At 55.6% G+C, this 22,231-nt stretch overlaps 1 protein-coding gene across 2 annotated transcripts; it reads right to left on the bottom strand.

The window, feature by feature from the left end:
- Positions 1 to 2,739: 2,739 nt before the first annotated feature.
- Positions 2,740 to 10,504, bottom strand: UPK3A (uroplakin 3A). 2 transcript variants are annotated; one of them, XM_073882826.1, is made up of 6 exons: positions 10,367 to 10,504; positions 9,172 to 9,327; positions 7,910 to 8,189; positions 6,254 to 6,336; positions 4,466 to 4,583; positions 2,740 to 3,042 (listed from the first exon to the last, which is right to left on the bottom strand). In XM_073882826.1, exons 1-6 carry the CDS (start codon positions 10,416 to 10,418, stop codon positions 2,883 to 2,885), a joined length of 849 nt encoding a protein of 282 aa, XP_073738927.1. In that variant the 5' UTR covers positions 10,419 to 10,504; the 3' UTR covers positions 2,740 to 2,882. The 2 variants fall into 2 exon arrangements, with proteins under 2 accessions (XP_073738927.1, XP_025737583.1); XM_025881798.2 differs by having other exon boundaries at positions 4,466 to 4,598.
- Between the last annotated feature and the right edge of the window lie 11,727 nt (positions 10,505 to 22,231).

Consider the following 22,231-nt stretch of genomic DNA (forward strand, 5'->3'; position numbering starts at 1 on the left):
GCCTTAAAAGCACCCCCTGCATGATGCTGGTTTACCTCCCCCACCCCACCCCCCGGTGCTGCACGGGAGGCGAGTGGGAGCCATATTCCACGGGGACCAATCAAAGGACTCCAGACAGGCTGTTTTGTCCAGAGAAGTGTGTGCTGGGGGGGCACGGTGAGCAACAGTGTCACTGTCTCCGTGACCGGCAGGTTCTGGGGCTGAGCAGAATAGAGGCCAGAGACAAAGTGGAGTCACAGAGGGTAGGTAAGTTTCAGCTTTCCAGTGAGTTCTCTTCCTGCCCCTTGGGCATCCCTCCTTCCCGGTCCCCATGCTGAACGGGCTCTGTCTTTTGCCTTCTCTGTATCCACCTTCAGTGATCCCAGCCAGTCCCAGGGCTCCACACACCATGCTTGCTCAGCGTGTCAGAAAGCCTGCTGTGCCTTGTGCTGTAATGACTGTCAAGGCCAGGCGGCTGGATTCGGCTGCTAACAAACACATGGAATTCCTTGTTAGATGCCGATAGCGAAGGAGAGCCGAGCCAGACCCCAGGTCCCTGCATTCCACATCCCGCAGGCTGACCCTGAAACAGAAGGGGTAGGCGACTGTCGACTGTCGCAGGAGTAGTGAGACACCCTGGGCCGAGCTTTCCTGCTATAGCTGCACCCCCGGGAGGGGAGGAAGGTAATGCAGGAAGCCTCAAACCTCATCAGAACCCGGGGATGGGAGCCACGCAGCCTCGTGGCGGCAACTCCCACACCTCCTATGCTCGCCTCTCCTGGGCGGACCACAGGGCGTTCGGCCAAGACCCAGAGCAGCCGTGGGGAAGCCTTGCCTCCGAGGCCTATGTAACTATGTGCAGGGGCTTCTGGGCACAGGCTGGGAGCTGTTCCCGTCCAGGGACAGCCAACCCTGAAGTCTCAGGGGTCTGCAACACAAGGTCTCGTTCCTGGGTGCGGCACCCACAGCGCTGAGGCTGTGCTCCACGCTCGGGCCTTCTTCCCCCCTGCCCCCGGTGGGCAGGGCAGCCACTGGGCGGTAGGCTCCCTCGCTAGAGGGGAACCACCCGATGGCTCTTGAGCCGCCGCTCAGAAGTGGTCGCAGCAGGCCCGCAGTGGGGCCTGAGCCGGTGGAGAAGGCAAGTACAACCTTTTCAAAGTGTGGGGGGCGGGCAGTGGGTAATTGAGCCAACAATGTAATCTGACTCCTCTGATACCTCCAGTCCTGATGTGGGACTGATGCTGAGCTCCCCCCAGAAGTTCCAGACCTGAGCAAACCACTGTCTCTGGCTCAGCTCCACCTGCTACATCAGAGGTAACTTACAAGTGATCCCCAAAATCCTGATTCCCTCCAACCCAACCTGCTTGTCCCCCATTTTGGTTGAGGGCACCACCAGGTACTCAGCGGTCCCGGCCCCAGACCCAGAAGTCACACATAGTTTCTTTTATGTTGTATGTGAATCTCATCTCAATTAAAAATAAAATAAATACAGGCATGTTATAAAGCAGAATGCAAACTTGCATGAATTTCCAACAACAGCAGACTTCCAGGGAGCTTTGCCTCCCCTCTGCTGCTGCTGAGGATTCTCCGAGAGAAGCTCTGGAGGGACTGTCCTAACTGAGGCAGGGCTGGGGAGGATGCACAAGATGGGGGAAGCGGGAATTTCAGTGGCTGCCCAGGCCAGCGTCCTGTGTTCTGGAAGACAGCCTTGAGGGACTGGGAGCTGGTCCAAGGCACACCCAGGCTGGGTGCCCTCTTGAGAGCAGCACCATCACTCCCTCCCATCCCCTCTGCCCGGGGACGGGGCTCCTCTCAGCTCCTGGGACCCTCAGCTGCTCTGGCTTCTCCTGACCCCTCCCTGCCTTTAGGTTTCTTCCCACAGCTTCTGCCTCCAGCCTCCTCAGCTTTGGAACCCTCTAGCAGATCTGTGCCTGTCTCAGCATCTGTGCCCCCAGAGGACGATCCGGGGCCCTCAGAGCACCCCATCCGACCACAGCTGATGAAGGCCAGTGGGGAACATGCTGCCACTCAGGAAGGAGGTCTTCCTCACAGCTGGTGGGTAGCGTTCCTGCTTTATAACCCCAGTCCTGCTCTGACAAATTTCTCCTTTTGGTGATGGGAAGTGGGACTGTGACTCGTTTTGCACATTCCCCCAAAGGGAAGTGGTCTTGCTACCTGGCTCAGAAGACAGAAGTGAGTCATCTGAGCCGAGAAGCAGGACTGGGAGAGTCCCTTCGCCCCCCCAAGTGGACTTGGTGCCCCTCTTCCGGGTCCCGAAGCCTCTTCTGCCCACCCACCATGGGGCCTTCAGGGATGGCTGAGAAGGAGCCTTGAAATCAGCCATTTACATCAGCCCATTTTTCGGATGAGGAAGCTGAGTCCCAGAGGGAAGGAGATGGCTGCTAGGGGTGACAGGAGCCGCCAAAAGCTGCCCCCGGGGGTCCAGTTGGCTCCCAAAACCTCATAGCCAGCGAACCCCAAATACCATCTAATGACTGCATGCACAGCCCGTCTCTCAGGACCCCCCCAGCTCATGAGAGGTGATCAGGGTGGGACTGGTTCCCCCATCTTCCAGATGTTCTGACAGCCCCGGTTTTCCTAAGCCTCACCACTTCTTCTCTGACTGAAAATTAGCCCCCTGCCCCACCCTCTAGAGAAACAATCCAACCCCTCCATATGACATCGACTCATTCGCTCGTTCATCCACCGTCTCACTTGTTCATTCGGTACATCTCTACTGAACTCAGAATCTTGGGAAGATTTTATTAAAAGTGTTCCTGCAAGTTGGACCAACAATGCCCTGTGCCTCCGCGGGTGGGGTCAGGGCATGAGCACCTGCTGCGCGCAGACCCCTGGGCGAGGCCAGGCGGGGAGATGCGGCCGCCCAGGGGCGGTGCCCAGGTTCAGTCCTGGAGCTTGCTGGTGTACGCCTCAGCCCTGTCCAGCGGCGGCCCCCGGTTCACAGACGTGTACGCAGCCTCCGAGGTCCCCAGGGACCTGGGGATGGCCTCCTGCGTGATCTGGGAGTCGTGTGTCGTTTCCCTGTCCGAGCTGCCCGTGTCCCTGACCGAGGGGATGGAGAAGGTGAGGGTGAGGGGCACAGAACAAGCCTAAACCTCTCTAGCTGGTCAGGAACTTTCTACTTAGACACTGCTTTCACAGATGTTGTCTTATGCACGCACAGCAAAGAATGACCGGACAGAATGGGCAAGTCTAGGTGGGAGGCACGGGAAGGCTTCCCGGAGGAGCGAACAGTGACTATGCCCTGAAGGAGGAGCGTGGGGGCTGAGGAAGGCATTCCAGGCATGTGATAGGAAGCGCTGGGAGTCCTGGGGCAACACTGGGAAGTTTGGTGGAGCTGGAGCTGGGGTGGGGACGGAGGGGGGTAAATGGAAGAGTCAGGCCAAAGTCGGATAACAGGACCTTTGGTGCCAGAAGAACGTGTTGTCCAAAAGGAGGGAGGGACATAAGCATGTCCTGACGGCTCCCAGGTCTGGCCAGACAGACCAGACTCCTGGTGGCTAATCTTATCTATTATTTGTGTTTTTATTACTTAAATGTCAGAGGGCAACGTGATTTGCAAGTTCACTGCCCCCTACTCCATCCCCCACCCACATGGCTTTTTCCACATGGCTAATTCCTGTGTCCACTCACTCTCACCTACTCCAAGAAGCTTTCCCGTCTCCTCCCCCCATCCACACTGGGACAGGCACCCCACCATCTTCAAAGCCTCCCGGGGGCTCCCTCCCTCTCGCTGAGACGCACGTGGCTCCTCCCTGTCCTGAGGAGACTTTGCTCCTGTTGTTCCTTCCTCCAGGAAGCCCACCCTGGTGCTCCAGGCAGGATCTTCCTCACCCTCCTCCGGATTCCCACAGCACCTGCTGGTGCCTTGATTCACCCCCTGTGCCAGCCTCCCAGGATGAGTGGATTGTGTGCACACCTGACATCCGCTCCAGACACCCACAGGAGACCTGACCCGACGTCAGAGCTATTGGTAGCGTCAGGAGACCAGGGCTCTGGCCCCGGCTCTGTTTTAACTGGCTGTGCGACCTTGGGCCACCCTTAACCCCTCTGGCCTCAGTTTCCCCACCTGTCCAGCCAGTGGGTGAATTATGACAACAGAAGCTAATAGCTGTTGAGTATCCAGGTGCTGCCCTAAGAACTCTCTAAGGATTATGTCACTTAACCGTCATGACTCCACATGGAGGATAAGATTTATTAACATCCCCATTTCCCAGATGAGGAAGTTGAGGCATAGAAGGAGAGGTGTCGGAGCTGAGACCCTCCCACCCAGCCCCGCTGCTGAGCCCCTCCCTACCCAGCTGAACGACCCCAGGACACTGCTCCCCTCTCACCAGACCCAACCCCACCCAGGGTGGAAGGCAGCTCCCTTGCCTTCTGGGCTCGCCCCTGCCTCGGGAGACCCTCTGAGTGGAGTGTGCCCAGGGTGCCTCCGAGTCTTGCCCTCCAGATGGCGGATACTCACAAAAGGCTGAGGACAATGGCGCCAGCAAAGGCGATGAGCAGGAAGAAGGGCAGGGAGCCCAGGATGGATGTGATGACGATCATGCCCCCACTCCGCCGGCCTGGCCACGTGTCGATCTCTGAGGACGGGGTGACTAACAGGACACAGGCCCACTTACTCCCCAGACACTGCACCCCTCAGCCTTCTCCCGGGACACACAGGGGCCCCCCAGCCTGGCAGCCTCAGATTTCAGGATGGAGTGGGGACCCAGGTCAGAGTCTGTCTCCCCCCAGGTCCGGGGAGCAATTAACTTGCTTGCCCCACCCCTGCTTCCCAACTCCCTCGTGCGTCTCGTCTCTTCCTCTTTTAACTGTCTTTCTGCATAATTTTAAATTCTAAATGAACTCAACCCCTCTGGCGAAATGGATGGGACACGGATTATAAACAATTAAAGATGCGACAAAGGGCCTGGGTCTGAGGGAGCTGGATGCCCCAAGGGTCCCCCTCTGCTCTGGTCCGCGTCGCCCTTCCGGAACTAAGTGAACAATTTATAGGTCCTCCTGTGAGCCGGCTGCTTTCTGGCCACTGTCCCATGTAGACCCGACAAGACCCTCGTTCTGGAGATCGCTCACTGCCGCTGCGGGAGGTGGAGTTCCTGTTCAAGGGCACTCAGACTCCAGACTCAAGTCTATAGGCCTGTCTGGTCCCAAAGGGCATTCTCGCCCCACAAACTGACCTCAGGCCCTGCCCCAAAAAGAGCCAGGCCTAGTGCTTTTGTCTGGGTTACTCCAAGGAACCCTGCTGGGGAGGCAGAGCAAAGATTTTTCTTCCCACTTCTCAGACGTGGAGACTGAGGTCCTAAGGGGTTCACGGAGCAGTGAGGTGCAGAGGCCGGGCTTGAACTCAGCACTTTCGGTCCCAGGGTAGCCCTGTTGCAGGGGGATGGCAACACATGGGCATGCCCCTGGAAGGGCAGGCGGGGGGCCACCCCGGCCACACGCGTGTGCACACATGCCTGTCTGTCTATGCCCTTCACTAGCCGTGTGACCTCAAGCAACCTGTCAGAGCTACTGCATGCCCTGTAAGCTTACCATGGGGCGGGGGCGCTCTACAGGTGATATTCTCGGCTCCAGGCTGAGCCCATCATAGCATGAAATCTCACCTTGGGGGCCAAGGTATGGGGGAGGGTGCTCTAAAGTTAGGGTCGGGTGCTGTCAAGATTACCATCTGAAATCTCTTCTGTTGCCCTCAGGTTCTGTAGACACGATTCTGGGTATAAACCTTGGATGGTGTTGAGAACCCAGATGGAGGCTTGAGGAGGGACAGGGCAGGGCCACAGGCAGATGCCTGGGCCTCCGAGCCCCCTACCTTTAGGAAACCCACCCAGCCTCCAGAGAACGGGGTGGAGAGGTGGGCAGCACTCTCGCTCCCTCCCAGGCTCACCCCCTGCCCCGGGTCCTAGCCTCCGGAGCCATCCAGAACCATCAGGATCCATCTCACGTGGCTGTGAGGTCTCAACGAAGGGGTGGGTGAGGATGGAAAGACAGGGTAAACTCCATGCCCCTTGGAGGCAAATGCCTTGACTTCAGTCATGCCAGCCTATCCTTCACCTGCCTCTGCCACAACACCTGGCCCTCAGGGAACGGGGGGGGGTGGGGGGCGGATGTCAGGTCAAACCATTTCAAGATGCATTTTCCTCCTCAACCCGACAGCCTGCCTGGGTCTGGGGAGACCTTTCTGAGTGACAGCCTGAGTGTGTTTTCCCACGTTCCCCTGAGGGTCGCCCCCCAGCCCAGCCCCATCACTTACGCCGGTTGGTGCGGATGGGGTCGGACCACAGGGTCTGGTCCTGTACCAAGCCCGTGGACATATTGACAAGGACGTACTTGAACCTGTAGGGAGACGGAGAGAGGGGGACTTCTGTCCATCCTGTGTGCCCGGCCACAGGCAGGTGGAGGGATTAGAATGGTGGGTGTCGGGGGGCAGAGGGGGTCCATCTTGGAGACGGAAGTTTAGACGGCCACAGGGTGGGCTCTGGGCAACAGGACAGTGCTGGACTTGGCCTTGGCGCCGTCCCCCCCTTTCCCGCCCCTGGACCCTTTCCATGAAGACTTCAGGGTCAGTGGTCTTCCTCTCAGCTCTGCCTCTGGGGCCCCCGTTTCTCTATTATCCACAGGATGAGTGTAGCATATTTGCTGAATAGCGACCAATTTACCCTCTCAGCATCCCTGCCTTCCACCATTCCCAGCCCGCTCCTTGGTATCACAAAAGGGACTTTAAAAAAAAAAAAAAAGTAATAATATTCATTCCCAACCCAACTGCCCTGGGACAGGGCTGCCCTTTTTCTGTAGAAAGCCCCAGCTGAGTGTCACTAATCATAAAGGAAGATCACCAGAAGATTCCCAGAGCCCACCTGGGGCCTCAGATACGGTCAGTTTAAAGTGATGGCTACTCTGAGAACTCAAAAACCAACAGCCTCTCATTTAACACTTAAAAAAAAATGAAGACCCTTAAAATCTCTACAGCCTCCAGTGTTTTGCCTAATCTCCTATTTCTCTGACTTTGAAGAGGAGAATTCCAGAAGCTGGGATATGTGCTTTTGTGTCCCCCAGGTAGGAGGTTTGAGGAGGTAGGGGGAGGTTTTCCCACATTGAGAACAAGGTCAGAGGTAAGAGGTTGAGGGTGGGGACCAGACACTAAGGCTTTCATCCTGCCCTGTGGCCAAGGCCAAAGGAGAGGCAAAAGCCCTCCGACAGGACGGCGGGGGAGCGATGGTCTGGGCCCCCGGTGTGTCTAGCAGGTGCAGAGACTCGGCCTTAGGAGTTTCCACAGTAACGGGAGTGGGTGTACCCAAGGCTTTGGCACCAGGCGAGACCCCATGGCCACGGATCAGGCCTGAGCCCCGAGCTCTGCACGGAGAAGAAATAAGTGTGGAAAGGAATCAGGGACCCGCTGGGGCCAGGAGAGGGGGCACAAAAGGATATGGCAGAAGGAGGCAGGAAAAAGCAGAAGATGAGGTGGGAGCTGGAAAAGCCTTCAGCGCGGCTCTAGCTCGGGTGGGGCCGCTGCTTTTCAAGCGGTGACCCCCCCCCCCCGGCTCCCTCTCCAGACCAGCTAGTTTCCTCCCCTGGCAAATGAAGCAGATTGGGTAAGTGACTGCCACGCGGGTGATGAGCCGGGATCAGGCACAGAATCTGTGGAGCCCGGGGCAAAATGAAAATGCAGGTCCCCTGTTAAAAAACAATGAAGAGTTTCAAGATGACAGCAGCAGAGGATTAAGCCAAGCAGGCGTCCTTCTGAGTGCATGGGCCCTGGCCCGGTCGCACAGCCCAAAGTACGCCCCTTCGGGAGACCCGGGACAGTCCTGGCACAAGAAATGTGGCCTCGCACACCTCACCCCTCCTGGGTCTCCCTGAGTGGGGATGGGAGCATAACTGCCCCGCCCCTGCAGCCGCTCACACCCACCTGTATTCCGTGGCTGCCGACAGGGGCGGGTTGCAGAGGCCCCGGAAGTTGGGGTCTGACAGGCAGGTTCCGTTGGCACCCACCCTGACGAGGTATGCGTTCAGGATTTCCGAGGCCCGGGCCACGTCCGCTAGGGCATCCAAGCTGGGCAGGTCGCTGCAGGGGGCCAGGTCAAAGGCCGCGGCCTTGTAGGGGCCCGTCCTCCCTCCCTCTGTCTGCTGGAACGTCGAGCTCAGCGGGGTCCTGCTATGGTCCTGCACGGAGGCGTTCCTGGAGCTGGCTGCAGAGACAGCGTCAGCAGTGAGGCCCCTGGCCACCCCGGCTCAGCCGGTCACCCAATACCCCCAAACATCCTCTCTGAGCTAGTGCTGTGCTGGGCCCTGGGCTCCCAGTCGGAGGCAGGGTCAGGCCCCGCTCAGGGGCTCCCTAGGCACTGGAGGCAGATAGACAGGAGCACCGCCGACTTCGGGCAGGAGGAAGGTTCCTCTTTCTACAGGCCAGTGAGATCTTAACGGGTCCTCCCACCCCTACAGACTTCCGTCATTTTCCCCCTGAGAGGCTGCCCCCCCCCCCCCCCTCCCCCCGCCGGGCCAGTGAAATGGGAGAGAAGCAGCCGGCGGTGTGCACAGAATGGGCCCCGGGCCCAGGTGATGGCTCTGAATGAGCTGCTGTAAATGACCGGCTGCCAGAAATGTAGAGGCTGTCACTGGGTTCCTTCTCCCAGAAGCCCAGGATTGCTCCGGGGAACAGGCGGGGCTGGCCCAGAGCACATGGGTCCAAGTGCATGGTTCCCCTCGCCAACACCAACTGTGACCCACCTGCAGAAGCCAGGGAAAGGGCTGGGGCTTGAGGCACCACAGAGATCTGAGCTCACTTTCCAGCCTGGGAGCTCCCGTGAGTTATCCCACCTCTATGAGCCTTGATTCCTTGCTCTGTGATGGGACAGTGGCCTTGCAGGCTGGTTGTAAACATTAGCACCAAGGTACGCGAAGCACCGAGCATGATGTATGTGCTCAGTGATGTGTACTGTCTTTATTTCTCCACTAGCCTGCACATCTCTCCAGGGCAAAGACGTGTGTGGGTGGCCGCACCATGCAGTCCAGGGCTGGCCCAGGGCAGGCCCAGGTGCCTGTCAGTGAGGTACCTGGGTGGGGGGTGTTGAATGATAGAGCTAGAGCATCCCACTACCAGCCTCCTTTCCTCCTCCCTGCAGAAAGACCAAAGCCCCTTTCAGCTCAGCCGAAGGGAAGCAGAACCCTTACCTAGGTCGACGAGGACATAGAGGTAGATCTCATAGTTGTTGCCAAGGGCCGCTGAGCTGTCAAACATGCAGAGAGGCTTTTCCAAGGCCACAGTGGTGAGGGTGGGGTTGTTGGTGGCGAAGGTCATGCTGGCCAGTTGGGGCTGGAGGTGCACACCTAGAAGAGGCAGTGAGGACAGGAGCTGACCCCCAGTAGAACTGTCCACACCCATGGGCACACTCTGTGCCCCCCCATGTCTGCATTCAGTTACTGGGCACCTAGGGTGTGCCAGGCACTGGGGTTCACCCTCCCCATGGGCCGTCTCAGGAATTTGTCTCAGACCCAGGCAGCTCTCCTGCCCCCACCAGCCATCCCCCGCCCCAGAAAACAAGCAGTCCAGCCTAACTGCTGCCCTCTCTCCCCACCCACAGATGGTCAGCTGCCAAGAACCCCACTGCCTCTCCTAAGCATCTCTTCACCCAGTCAGCGCGGTCTTGGAGTCCCACTCTCTTTCCTTGGACCCCAGAAATAAGCCTCCCCCCAAGTCCTTTGCTCTCTAACATGCAAATCTGACCCTGTCACTCTTCTGCTGGACCCCTTCTGTGGCTCCCCACTGCGTTGGAGGGGCCTCCCACATGGTCCAGCCTCTCTGGAGGGGCACCAAAGTCCCAAAGCTCTGGGCTTTGCTTCCTTGGGTCTCCAGCCTCACCCCAAGCACGCCCCCCACCTCACCCCACCCCATCCTACGCTCCAGCCTCGCTGATGGACCGGTCAAGAGAATCCCACGGTGGACCATGCCGCCTCCCTCCTTGAACTTGCCCTCGCTGCCTCTTCCCCTGAAATGTCCCTCCATCTCCTCCAGTCCCGTCATCTGCAGGGTCTAGTCCAGCCTGTTCTCTGCTCTCCCACAGCCCCCTGCGTGTCTGTCTCTCACAGCACCCATAACAGGGACCTGTGACCCATGAGCCCTGGGACCGCCACCCAAGGAAGCTTATTAATCAATGTTGTCTTTATTATTAATATCCCACTCCCCAGAGCCTGCACAGGGCTTGGCACAGAGCAGGCATCCTGCCTATTCCTGGAGCGAATACACGAAGTTCCCCTTCCCAACGCGGCTTTCCATCCCGGCTCCTCTCAGGACGGTGGGAGGATCAGCGCCGAGGACTCAGCTGCCCGCCCTCCCGGGGCACGCCCCCTTCTGCCCTTCCCCGCTTACCCACACCGAGCCGCAGGCAGCCGAGGGCCAGCAGGGCCCAGAGAGGAGGCATCGCCCTGAACAAGCCGCGGGAGCGCGGGCAGGGTGGTGCAGGAGGCCGGGAGCCCAGGGCCTCTCTGGGTCAGCGCACCTGGAGGCCGGGACCCGCCCTCGGCGCGCCCCGCCCCCGCCCGCGCCGGCCAATCCCTGGCCTCCTCGCGGGCTATTTGCATACGCCCTTCCCCGTCTACCCCGCCCCGCTGCGTGCCTGAGGCACACACCTGCCCCGCGGGACCTTCCCGGCCCTTCACCGAAGCGCCTACTGTGTGCAGAGGCCGGGGCGGCGCTTTCACAGCGTCTCTCGCCGTATCATCCTCTCTTTGAGCGGCCCCTTCCACACTGGGAAATGGGGGCGCTAATTCGTACAGCTCTTTATAGAGACCCTGCTAAGTGCCAGGTACTGGCTGGGCTCTGGTGGAGATGGACCAGGTTAATCAGAGAAAGTGCCGTCGTGGAAACCTTGAAGTCCCGGGCCTGTGAGGGATCCGGAGACCCCGCGGTGTGACCCTTGGGGTTCACTGGTGCGAGGCCAGGGCCGCACACGGACTCCCGGACACGCCCAGACGGGAGGAGCCCAGTCCTGCCTCCCAGCCCCTGCTGTTTCAGAAGGCCTGCTGCCCAGGGGAGCGTTTGAGAACAGTGCCGTGGGTTTCACCTGGTCTAGAGGGTTCCTTCCAGCATCAGGAATCGCGCTTTTCTCAAACAGCACCTTAAATATTACATTTTTCATTGAAGACATAAGCCAAGGAGGATAGGAGAAAACTAAAACTGGAAACCAACAGAAAGTGTAGCGTGAACGACATAACCCCGTGCAGAAAAATACCGTGTCTGAGACTCTGGAAGGCTGGTCGGGCAGCACCCCCTTGTAGAGAGCACTGTAAGGGCAAAGAGGACTCTAGCAGAGCCCTGGTCCGCAGGAGCCAGGTGGTGGGGAGGGCAGAGCAGTTCTGTAGCAACTGGGTATAACTGGGGTCAGGACCCAGGCCCTCACCACAGGATGAGGGAGATTTGGAAGGGAGGAAGAAGAAGAACTTCTGGCGTTTTCTATTAGTAGTATTGTTATAACAAAATAACAACTCCTTAGCTCTGTCTGCTCCCCCACTTAGCACTCTGGGTCCTGAAACAGCGGTCCCCAGTAAAAGGCACCAAGGTCCCTTGGAGACCTGGTGACTCTGGGGCTGGGACAGGGAGTATCAAGAGGAGCCTAGACACTAAAGGTTTCGAAGATGATGGGGTTATGTCCAAGGTGCTGGCACAGAAGGGGCTTGAAGGGGCTCCAGCAACCCGTCGATGGAAAGTTTGCACACAAAATAAATAGTAGAAGTAACATATTTAGCCCATTGGATGAAACATGAATCCATGAGTCAATACTGGTACTTTTTAAAAAGAAGTTGTAAAAGAGAACATTTTTCTTCAAAGAAGAACACCAACTAATAAACGTACAAGGAATGACAAAACAAAAATCACCATTCTGCAAACATCTTGGTAATAATGGGTTTCAGGAAAGAATCCTCTCAATCAATGTGAAAACCATAGACGAACGATTTTTAAGGAACAAGAGGTGCAGGAATCTGGGGATGTCAATTTAGTGAAGTAATTGAACCTCACATCACCAAGAATGGGGTGGGTTGACCTCATGTGCTTCCTGGGTCATGCCTCTGAGAAGGGCTCAGGACCATCTCTGTAGTGCTCCCACCCAAAAACTCTAACCTGAATCCAAACAAGAGGAAACAATCGGACAAATCCAAATTGAGGGATTTCCTGCAAGCCAACTGGCCTGGATGCTTTGAAAATGTTCATATCAGCAAAAGCAGAAGCAAATACCAAAGGCTGAGAACCGTTGTAGATTGAAGGAGACATGACAACCCACTGCCCCTTGTGACCCCGGATTAATTCTTAATAAAAACAACCTATGGGGTGCCTGGGTGGCTCAACTGTTTCAGTGGCCGACTCTTGGTTTCGGCTCAGGTCATGATCTCGGGGTCCTGGGATGGAGCCCCATGTCGGGCTCCCCGCTCAGCGGGGAGTCTGCTTCTCCCGCTGTCCCCTCCCAGATATAGGGATATTCATTGTATTGTTCTTGAAATGTGTCTATAGTTTGAATTTTGCCCAAGTAAAAAATGTTTTTAAAAGCCAAACATGCTGCTCCTCTCTCTGGGCCTCAGTTTCCCCTCTGTTACATGGGCGGGGTCCAATCGCCAGACCCCTGACATGCTGAGTGGATGGTCCGATCCTTATCGCCGGGGGACAGAAAGTAACAGAAAGTCTCTGCCCCAGAGATAGGGATCTCCTGGGCAAAGCAGTGGGGCTTCCTCCAAGAATTTTTATGGGCTGACATTTCTCGTCCAGTGATTGTTTGTGAACCTGGACTTGAACAGGGACTGGCCGAGCTGATCACAAAGGCTCAGCCCAGAATCACCCACGAGAGGGAGAAGACCCCAGGCATGTTTGTCTTCTCCCAGACACTGCAGTTTCTCATGAAAAAAAACATAAAAAGTCCTCCAGTCTCTTGTCTTGCCCAAATATGGCGAGAACATCTGGGGAAAAGAGTTACAATAACAATCTGCTAAGGCCCCAAAACATTCTGGGAAAAAAAAAAAAAGTCTTGGATTTATAAACAAGTCTCCACTTCAAAGATGCCGAGTTTTGTTTGGCCAGGTCTGAAGAGGCGTGAGTGTAGGAGAAGGAAGTCACTGTGGCGCATTCATCTAGGAGACACCCAGGCTAGTGTGCGTGGAGGGAAACAGGAGACAGGGGTCCCCGACACCAATCCCCTCCTGCTGCAGCCCAGCGCCCCGGGTGCACATTCCAAAAACATTTTTGCCAAAAAAATATATATTTTTTAAAAAATTGTCCCTTTTTGATCAAGCAAATTCCAGGGCACCGAGCTTCAGTCTGACTTTAGATCTGTTTACATACCTCAGTGCATCAGACCGTCTCTGTGAACCCTGGCCCAGATGACAAGCTTGTCAGGAGGCCACCAAGCAGGAAGTTCTGTGATGTGAAAGGTTATGCAAACCCCAGCCCTGCACAGGCCTCCTTTGAATTTGAAACGTGGGGAGTTTATGGGTTGGAAATTCTTGACCCAGAAATGTTTCTTCCAGGGCCAGAGAGGCCTGAGACGGTTTCCACTACTCTTTTCTTTAGAGGTCGGAGACGGTCACCCCAGCAGGTTCCGGCTTTTAGTGTTTGCTACGTCCCAGAGGTCCTGAAAGCCAAGCTTTCCAAAGCACTCAGACTCAGTCACTTTGACCCTAAACGAAACGCAACGCAAGCAAAGCACCCCAAGCCCCGGGCTTTGGGGGCTCACGGGTCCACCCCCAGCTCCAGGTTGCTCCCAGCAGCCCCCATCTCTCCCCCCGGGCTCCAGACCCCTGTCCTGCAGAGCGTCCCCACCTTGGTGGTCCCGAAGGATCCTGTCCCTTTCCAAAGCCTTAGTTTCTTTTTCAGTAAATCTGGGATATCGAGGTGCCCCCTTGCCAAGCAGAGGCATAAAGTGCAGTCAAGGGGTGAACGTGCTCTGAGACTGGGGCGCTGGGCAGGGCTGGAGGGTAAAGATATCTCTCCCGCTACCCGCCCCCGGGCCGCCACCCTCTGCCCAGCGTGATAGGGCTTGTCCTGCCCTCACCAGGCTGTGCCAGGCCCCCCTTTCTGGCCCCTCTCATGCCGAATCCAACTTTATTCAACAGATATGTCCTAAGTGCCTACTGTGTGCTGGGCACACCAGTCCCCCAGGTGACCCAAACCCGTCTCTTCCTTCCTGGTCCAGCTACGCTGCCTGCATCATATTAGTTTGCTAGGGCTACAGACGTAAATACCACAGGCTGGGGCCCTAAGCCCCAGAGACTTAGTTTCTCAGAGTTCTGGAGGCCGGAACTCTGAGATCAAAGCGTGGGCAGGGCTGGATCCTCCTGGGGCCTCTGTCCTGGGCATGCAGACGGCTGTCCTCTCTCCCCGTCCCCACGTGTGTGTCTGTGTCCTGACCCACTCCTCTTGTAAGGCCCCCAGGCAGACTGGGTTAGGGCTCATCCTAATGACCGTATTTTACCTTAATTGCGTCTTCCAAGTCCCCGTCTCCAAATACAGTCACGTTCTGAGGTCCTGGGGTTGAGGACTTCAGCCTATGGATTTTGGGGGGAGGGGGACACAGTTGACTGGACAGATGGATGCGTCCGGTGACCCCCAGGTAGGAAATAGGGAAGCAGATTTTAAGCTTAGGTCACGGGACCCCATGGGACCCCATAGGGGCCCTGCCTCCTCCTGGGTCCACTCTCTCACCTGTCCCCTCTCCGGGGCCTCTCCACCCAGAAGTCACGGAGACATTTCTAAAGTATAAATCTGGCTGTCACCTCCCTCGTGCAAAACCCCTCGGGGGCCCTGACTGTCCTCAGGACACAACCACGCTTCTGGCCCTAGCGTCCAAGGCCCTGCGTGGCCACTCATCTCCAGCCAACCTGTCTGCCTCCCCTCTTGCCCCCCATGCCTGGCACCAGCCCCTTTGGACACTGGTGTGTCCCCAGGCTCCCCACGCTCTCTCTTGCCCTTTGTGCTTCCAAAAACAAGGGCTTTCTCTGTTCTCCCCGACTTTGGTATCCGCGACTAATGCTTTCTCAAGGCCCCTCCCCGGACTGCTGCCCTGAAGCCCTTTCTGCCCCCGCTGGGCCCACTGCCTAGGGGGCCCGGGCGGTGCTCCTATGTGGAAGTCCCCCAGCCCCAATCCATCCTCCTCCAGAAGTCTTCCTTCCGTGGCTCTCCTGCGCATGACCTGTAGGGTTTTGATGTCATCATGCCATTGGTGTGTCTTGCTCCCCCAAGCCCCAGAAGAAGAGCCCCCCGCCCTGGGGCCGTGATAGAGTCTTCTTCATCACAGTGACTCCTGTGCCCTGCGAAGGGCACATGCCCATCAGTGTTGAATGAACGAGCGAAAGAATTTTTAAATGAACATTAAGTAGAAGGGAGGAGAGTCTTTCGAGGTGCCAAGCACGTCTCGGTTCATAGCGGACGCTCTTCAGGCAGGAGCTAGAGCATGGCACGGAGCAGGCTGCCATCAGCGTAGGCAGGAAGAGTGTTCACACTGTCGATACACGTTGCAGGATGGGCCACGAGGACTTGGCTGATGATGGGACGTGGGGAGTAGGTAAGGGGAAGTCGAAGGTGGCCTCTGGTCTGGCCTGGGGAACTGGAAGGTTGGAGTTGCCCTTAACCGAGATGGGAAAGGCCACAGGAAGAGTGGGTCTGGAAGGGAGAGGAATCAAGACATCGGTTTTAGAGCTTTTCATTCCCTTTTTCCCAGTGGGGGCCCTGGAGCCCAGCAATGGAAAGCGGCTAGGCAGGAGCCCCCCCAGACGCCAGGTGCCCTGGTCAAACTGCAGTGTTCTTACTGTTCCCGACGGCATCCACTTTGGCATCCGTGAGGCTGGCTCTCCATCGGAAGACCTGGCCCAGGGCTTCGGGCTGCGGGAGGAGCACAAGCAGAAGCTTCTTCCCCCACCACCCCCCCCCAGCAATACCTGAGGGTGGCATGGGGTGGGGGGACTGATCTACAACCTGAATTTACCGAATGTCTCCAAGTTCCTTAGGGCACAGGGGACCGAGGGCAGTAGGACCCGCTGGGTCCTGGGGAAGCTCTTGGAGCCCCTGAGTCAAGGCCAAGGGCTGTCCTTGAGGCAAAGGAGGGTCAGCCAGATGCTCAGGTCCCCACCCCCTTGCCCTGGGGGAAGGCGAGGCTTCTCTGGTTGAGCAGTGGCAAACTGGTTTGTCCATCTCTGGAATGAAGCCTGGCTTAGACATTAATCTCTCTTTATCTGTGGGATCGGAGCCTGGCAGGCCTGGGGGGCTGTTCTTGCCCGGCCACAAATATCTTGGTTGGCTCAGAATTGCTGTCCCTCTGCCACGTGGGTCAGTCCCCACTGGCTGCCCACCCCGAGCTGACCGCGGTGGGTCAGAGCTAGGAGGATGAGCCCGGGCCCTGGAGGGAGGAGGGGGAGCACTTTATAGCTCCTAAGCACCTTCCCTTCCCTCACTCCCCTTCATCCCTGCAGCAGCTTGGGTAGGCCTTCGGTGTCCCAACCCCCACTTTACAGAGGAGGAAACAGGACCCCCAGACCCCGGGGGGGATGGCTGGACACTGGAGCCTGGTCTCCAGGCCTCGGTCTGGTTTAACTGCTGCTGCTCACCCCCTCCCCGACCCCATCCATCCCAGCCACTGCCCGGCCAGCAGGAAGGGGCCCACCCTGTGTGCATCCAGATCCACCGAGGCCTGGAGGGAAGAGCTGGGGATAGCCACGCAGCACAGCCCCAGGAGGCAGGCTCAGAAGGCCCTGTTCTTGCCCCCCGTTTATGCTCCTACGTCCCCGTGGAGAATCATGTGGGGGCCTGGCCCCTTCTGGGGCCTCTCTCAGCTCAGACACAGAACAGTTCCATCTTGGTGTTTTCTGACCCTGCCCTTTGTGTGCTGGAGCCTGCATTTGAACACCCCGCCTGCAGCCCCACATCTAAAATGACTTTTCCATGTCCCATCCCCACCCTAACTCAAGCCCTATGAGGGCACCTGAAAGGCCCGACAAACGAGTTCGTGGATCTATGACTGCCTCGGGCCTCCTTGCACAGTTCCCTGGGGAGGCCCAGAGACATCCAGGTTAAACCCAAGGGACTTATCATCAGCCCCTCGGGCTGCAACTTTGAGCAAGCAAAGTACTTGCTGCGCAGTGCCCTCCTCTGGAAGTGGTCAGAATCTCTCCCTCATGGGTCTGCTCTGAGAATGAAATAAACTCACGTATACAGCAAAGGACTCCGTTGGGAGGATTCAGTGAGACAGTATATGTTGAACAAAGGGACCCTGGGCAATTGCTTGTCTAGCAAGGTCTTCCTCCAGACAAATAACTCCACCTCGGGATTTAGGACATTGGGGTGGACGGGGGTCTTCCAGGGAGGGGCTGGTGTGCAACTGCTCCTCAAATCCATCCAGGTCGTTGACCCTCTCCTTTCTCCAGACCCACGTGCCCAACACTACAGCCGCTGGGCACGTGGCTATTCATAGTCCATCCACATTAAATAAAATAGCAAAGTCAGCTCCTCAAGTGCACTCGGCACATACGAGTGTTCGGTAACCAAGCACGTGGCTGGCGGCTGCCATACAGGACCTGGCAGATCTAGAACATTTCCATCTCTGCAGAAGGTTCTGGTAGCGCTATTCTGGAGGCCGGGATGGCCGTCCGTGGGGCATCACACCAGGATTCCATTTATTGGTCAGAACAGGGACAGGCATAAGAGGCGGGACACAGGAGAACCTGTGACAATGGCTGCTTGTGGGATAAGGCGCCTCACTATAATTCCTTCCTTCAAATGATTATGCATTCAGCAAGCGCTTATCAAGGGCTTGCAACTGTGCGCTGGGAATGCAATATCTCGACAATTGTGGGAGGAAACAGACCCTGCGCTCAGGATGTTTTATATTAGGAAAAAGAGACATTCATCAAATAATCACACAAAACACATTAAAAAAAAACACACACACACACAACAGGCTAGGGAGAGGCTAGAATCGGGGCTGGAACTCTTTACAGACTGGCAGGAGAGGTGCCCCGAGGGAGTGGCACCTCAGCTGGGCTCTAGGGGGTGAGGTCTGGCCAGGCAGAGGCTCCTGAGCCCGTGCAGGAGAGGATTGCACATAAGCATTAGAAATTTAGGACAGCACACCAGCAGCGGGTGGGGTGGTCCCTGCCGCCGCCTGTGGCCCCCCAGGCCTCGAGGGGCAAGAAGAGAGTCTGCTGGAAGGCAGGAGGCCCAGCTCCTGCCCGTGGCCTCCAAAAGAGTCCAACACACCTAGCAAAGGAGGGAGCTCTGAGCTCACGCTCCTCCTACCTTCCAGTCTCCAGCCAGGACCCCCACTGGCCGAACCCAAGGGAAGCCTCGGGGCAGGGAGCTAGTTGGTGCAGCCCACGGGGGTCAGAGGGCCCAGGGGAGGGTGGAAAGATGAGAAGGGCTCGGGAGGGGCACATGGAGGGAGCCTGGTCTTTGTCCCTTCCAGGCTAGATGGCTGGAGGCACCACGGGAAATGATAAGCTAAGGGTCTCCTCAGCTCTTGAGTTGGGCTGGCAAACCTTAGATTCTAACGTATGACTCTAGCAAATGTGGACGCTTAGAAAAAATGATTTGTTATGGAAAATTTAAAACACACACAGAAGTAGAGCTAATAAGCAATGAATCATGGAACACTACATCAAAAACTAATGATGTACTGTATGGTGACATAATAAAATTAAATTAAATTAAAAAAAAAGAAGTAGAGTTACTAGAATAGGTACCTAGTACTCAGGCTCACCAATGGCCAGCACTTTGCTAATTTTGTTTCCTCTGTCCTCCTGATTTAAAAATTTTTTTCATCGTGGAGAATTATAAATACATACAAAGGTAGAGCAATGGCACAATGAATCTCTAGCACCCATCCCCCAGAGTTGACAATTATGGACTCCTAATCAATCTTATTTTGTCTGTGTCACGTCCATTTGCCCATCCCTTGAGATTATTATGAAACAAATCCTAATTTACAACTATTGAAGATACAGAATACTGGATTATTCTAGGACCCTTGCCTTGAGCAGGAAAACGTCTTCAAACAAATGTATTTTTATTGGTACAATAATGGAATGAGGGATAAGACAGCATAAGCACACTCTAGCATGGTCACCTTCCTAGGACATTATGGTAACTTTGTATCTTACGTATCACGATGGGCGTGGTTCTTCATAGAGTCAGTCTGCTTTAATCAAGCACAGTCAGTTTTCTTCTTTTGATCTTCAAATTGTCAGGACTTTGGCGGATGGGAATTCCTTAAGCAAGCTCTTTTGTCCTTGTGACATGACCCCAATAATCCTTAACAGTCTTTCTTGCCCTGTGGTTCACTAAAGCGTTCCAGGTGCAGTGGGTGGCTCCTGGCCCACACATGGGGATGTGGGGACATGACCATCATTAAGGGTTTGCTACTGTAGTTATGTGAAACCATGAGTTTGTGTCAACATTTCCAATGTAGTTCTAACATTCTTATATTATTTGATTCTGTGATTGTTCTTATGTTCTTACCTGAAAATCTCGACACCTAACCCATTGAACATATATACTTAGTTGCTTTTTGTTGTTGTTGTTTACAGTAAAGTAGTTCCAAAATAATTCTGCCAGTATAAAAACCAAAGGAAGGCAGGAAGGCAGGAAAGAAGGAAGGAAGGAAGAAGGAAAAAGTACCAAATCAAGTGCAAGATTTTCTAAGCAATTCCTTTTATGGGTAGCCTGCATCCCTTTGTAATGGTGAATTTTATGCATCAAATTGGCTGGACCACACACAGTGGCCAGATACTTGGTTAAACATTATTCTAGATGTTTCTGTGAAAGTGTTTTTTAGTTGAGATTATCATTTAAATCAGTGGACTCCAAGTAAAGCAGTTTCCCCTCCATGATGTGGGTGGGGCTCACCCAATCAATTGAAAGCTGAAATAGAACAAAAGACTGACCTCCCCTGAGCAAGAGGGAGTTCTGTCTCCAGCTGGCCCTTAGACTGGAACGGCAGTCTCTCCAGGTCTCCAGCCTAATGGCTGCCCTGCACATTTGGGACTCACCAAGCCTCGACCATCACATGAACCAATTTATTAAAATTTATCTCTCTCGTCCCCACCCCCCTGCTGTGGCCAGGTTTGTTTACAGGACCCTAATACACCTTCTAAGGATGTTCTATCCAGTGTCTTTGCTCCAGAGCAGCGGTTTTCGACAGGGGTCGATTCTGCCCCCGGGAAGACACACGGCAGTGTCTGGACACACTCTTGGTTGTCACCACTGGAGTGATGAGGAGGGCATGCAGTTGGCATCTAGTGGGTGGAGCCCAGAAATGTTTCTAAACATCCTACAATGCACAGGGCAACCGCACACACAAATGCACGGTCAAGGTCTGAGCTTGGAAGAGCAAGGTGAACCTCAGCTGAAAGCACGGAGCAGGATCACAAAAGTGGAAATAGAGTAGAATTGTGATTATAACTCTAGGAAAAACCAGTCCCAACAACGTACCGTTGGAGAAAAGATAAAGTAGGCTGGGCTGGATAGCAGCATCCCAAAGATGTCTCCGGCCTAATCCGCGGAACGCACCCATTTAAAGTGCACCATTTGGGGGCACCAGGCTGGCTCAGTCAGTGGAGCATCGGACTCTTGATCTCAGGGTTGTGAGTTCAAACCCCATGCTGGGTGTAGCGATTACTTAAAAATAAAATCTTTTTAGAAAATAAATAAATGAAATATGACGTGCACAGTTCGGTGGTCCTTATTTGCAGGGTTGTACAACTCTCACCACTAGCAGACATTTTCATCACACCAAAAAGAAGTCCCACACCCATTCGCAGGCGCTCCCTCCCTCCTCCTGCTCTCCCTGGCAACCACTAGGCTAGTTCCCGTCTCTAGGGATTGGCCTATTCTGGGAGTTTCATAGAATTGGCATCATCACACTTATGAGGCTTTTTGTGGCTGTCTTCTTCCACCCAGCACAATGTTTTCAAAATTCATCCATGTCTTTTTTTTTTTTAAGATTTATTTATTTGAGAGAGAGAGAGAGAGACAGAGAGAGCACAAGAGTGTGTGGGGGGGGAGGAACAGAGGGAGAGAGAATCTCTAGCAGACTCTGCCCTGAGCACAGAGCCCGAGGCGGGGCTCGATCTCACGACCCTGAGATCATGACCTGGACCGAAACCAAGAGTTGGACGCTCAGCTGACTGAGCCGCCTGGGCGCCCCACGTCATAGCGTGTATCAGGCTCTGCTCCATTTCACACCACAGTCCACTGTATTGTCAGCCTGAATTGTCCTTACCCATTTAATCAGTAGATTAAATGGGCATTTGGGTTGTTCTTGGGGCCATTATGAATCACTCTGCCGTGAACTGTCGTGTGCACGCTCTGGTATGGACAGGTGCGCGTTTCTCTCGAGAAGACGCCTGGGGTAGAATTGCGAGGACATGCGGTGACTCTCCAGACAGCCCTTTGACGAGCTGCCGGACTGTTCTCCACAGCGGCCGCACCATTTTGCAATCTCACCAGCGGTGCCCAAGGGGTCCGCTGCCCCCACATCTCACCAACACTTGTTACCTGGTGTCTTTTTTTTTTTTTTTAAGATTTTATTTATTTATTTGAGAGAGAGAGAATGAGAGATAGAGAGCATGAGAGGGAAGAGGTTCAGGGGGAGAAGCAGACTCCCCGCTGAGCAGGGAGCCCGGTGCGGGACTCGATCCCGGGACTCCAGGATCATGACCTGAGCCGAAGGCAGTCGCTTAACCAACTGAGCCACCCAGGCGCCCCCGGTGTCTGTCTTTTTTGTTATGGACACCCCAGTAGGTGCGAAACCGTATCTCATGCTGCAGAGAGGTTTTCAAAACGCAGCGATTGCATTGTTTGGTTTGGAATATTTCGATGGCTTCCTGTCGATCTCAGGAAAAAGTCCAGGATCCTCCCCTGACCCTCTAAGCCCAGCGGGCGTGGGCCCTGCCCCCAGGGGGGCGGCTCCCAGGCGCCCCTCCCGCACCACCCTGGCTTCAGCGCCGGCTCTCCTCCGGCTGTGGCTGTCCGCTCTGCCCGCGACAGCTCACCCGCTCCCGCCTGCCCCTCCCCCCTTCTGGGGTCCACTCCTTCTAGGCTTTGACAACCTGAGTTGAAATGTCCCTCCGTCCCACAGAGGACCGGTTCCTGACCCTCATCCCACAGGTTCCCAGCATCTCAGGCTGCTGCTTTGCCGCCTCCGGAAAACTGCATTGTTCCTCTGCCTGACTCCTCCTGCCGCCCCCCCCCCCCCCCCCCCCC

This window comes from Callorhinus ursinus, unplaced genomic scaffold (assembly GCF_003265705.2).
Source record: "Callorhinus ursinus isolate GAN/ISIS: 27379988/994484 unplaced genomic scaffold, GSC_fseal_2.0 scaffold48, whole genome shotgun sequence".
Lineage (NCBI taxonomy): Eukaryota > Metazoa > Chordata > Mammalia > Carnivora > Otariidae > Callorhinus > Callorhinus ursinus.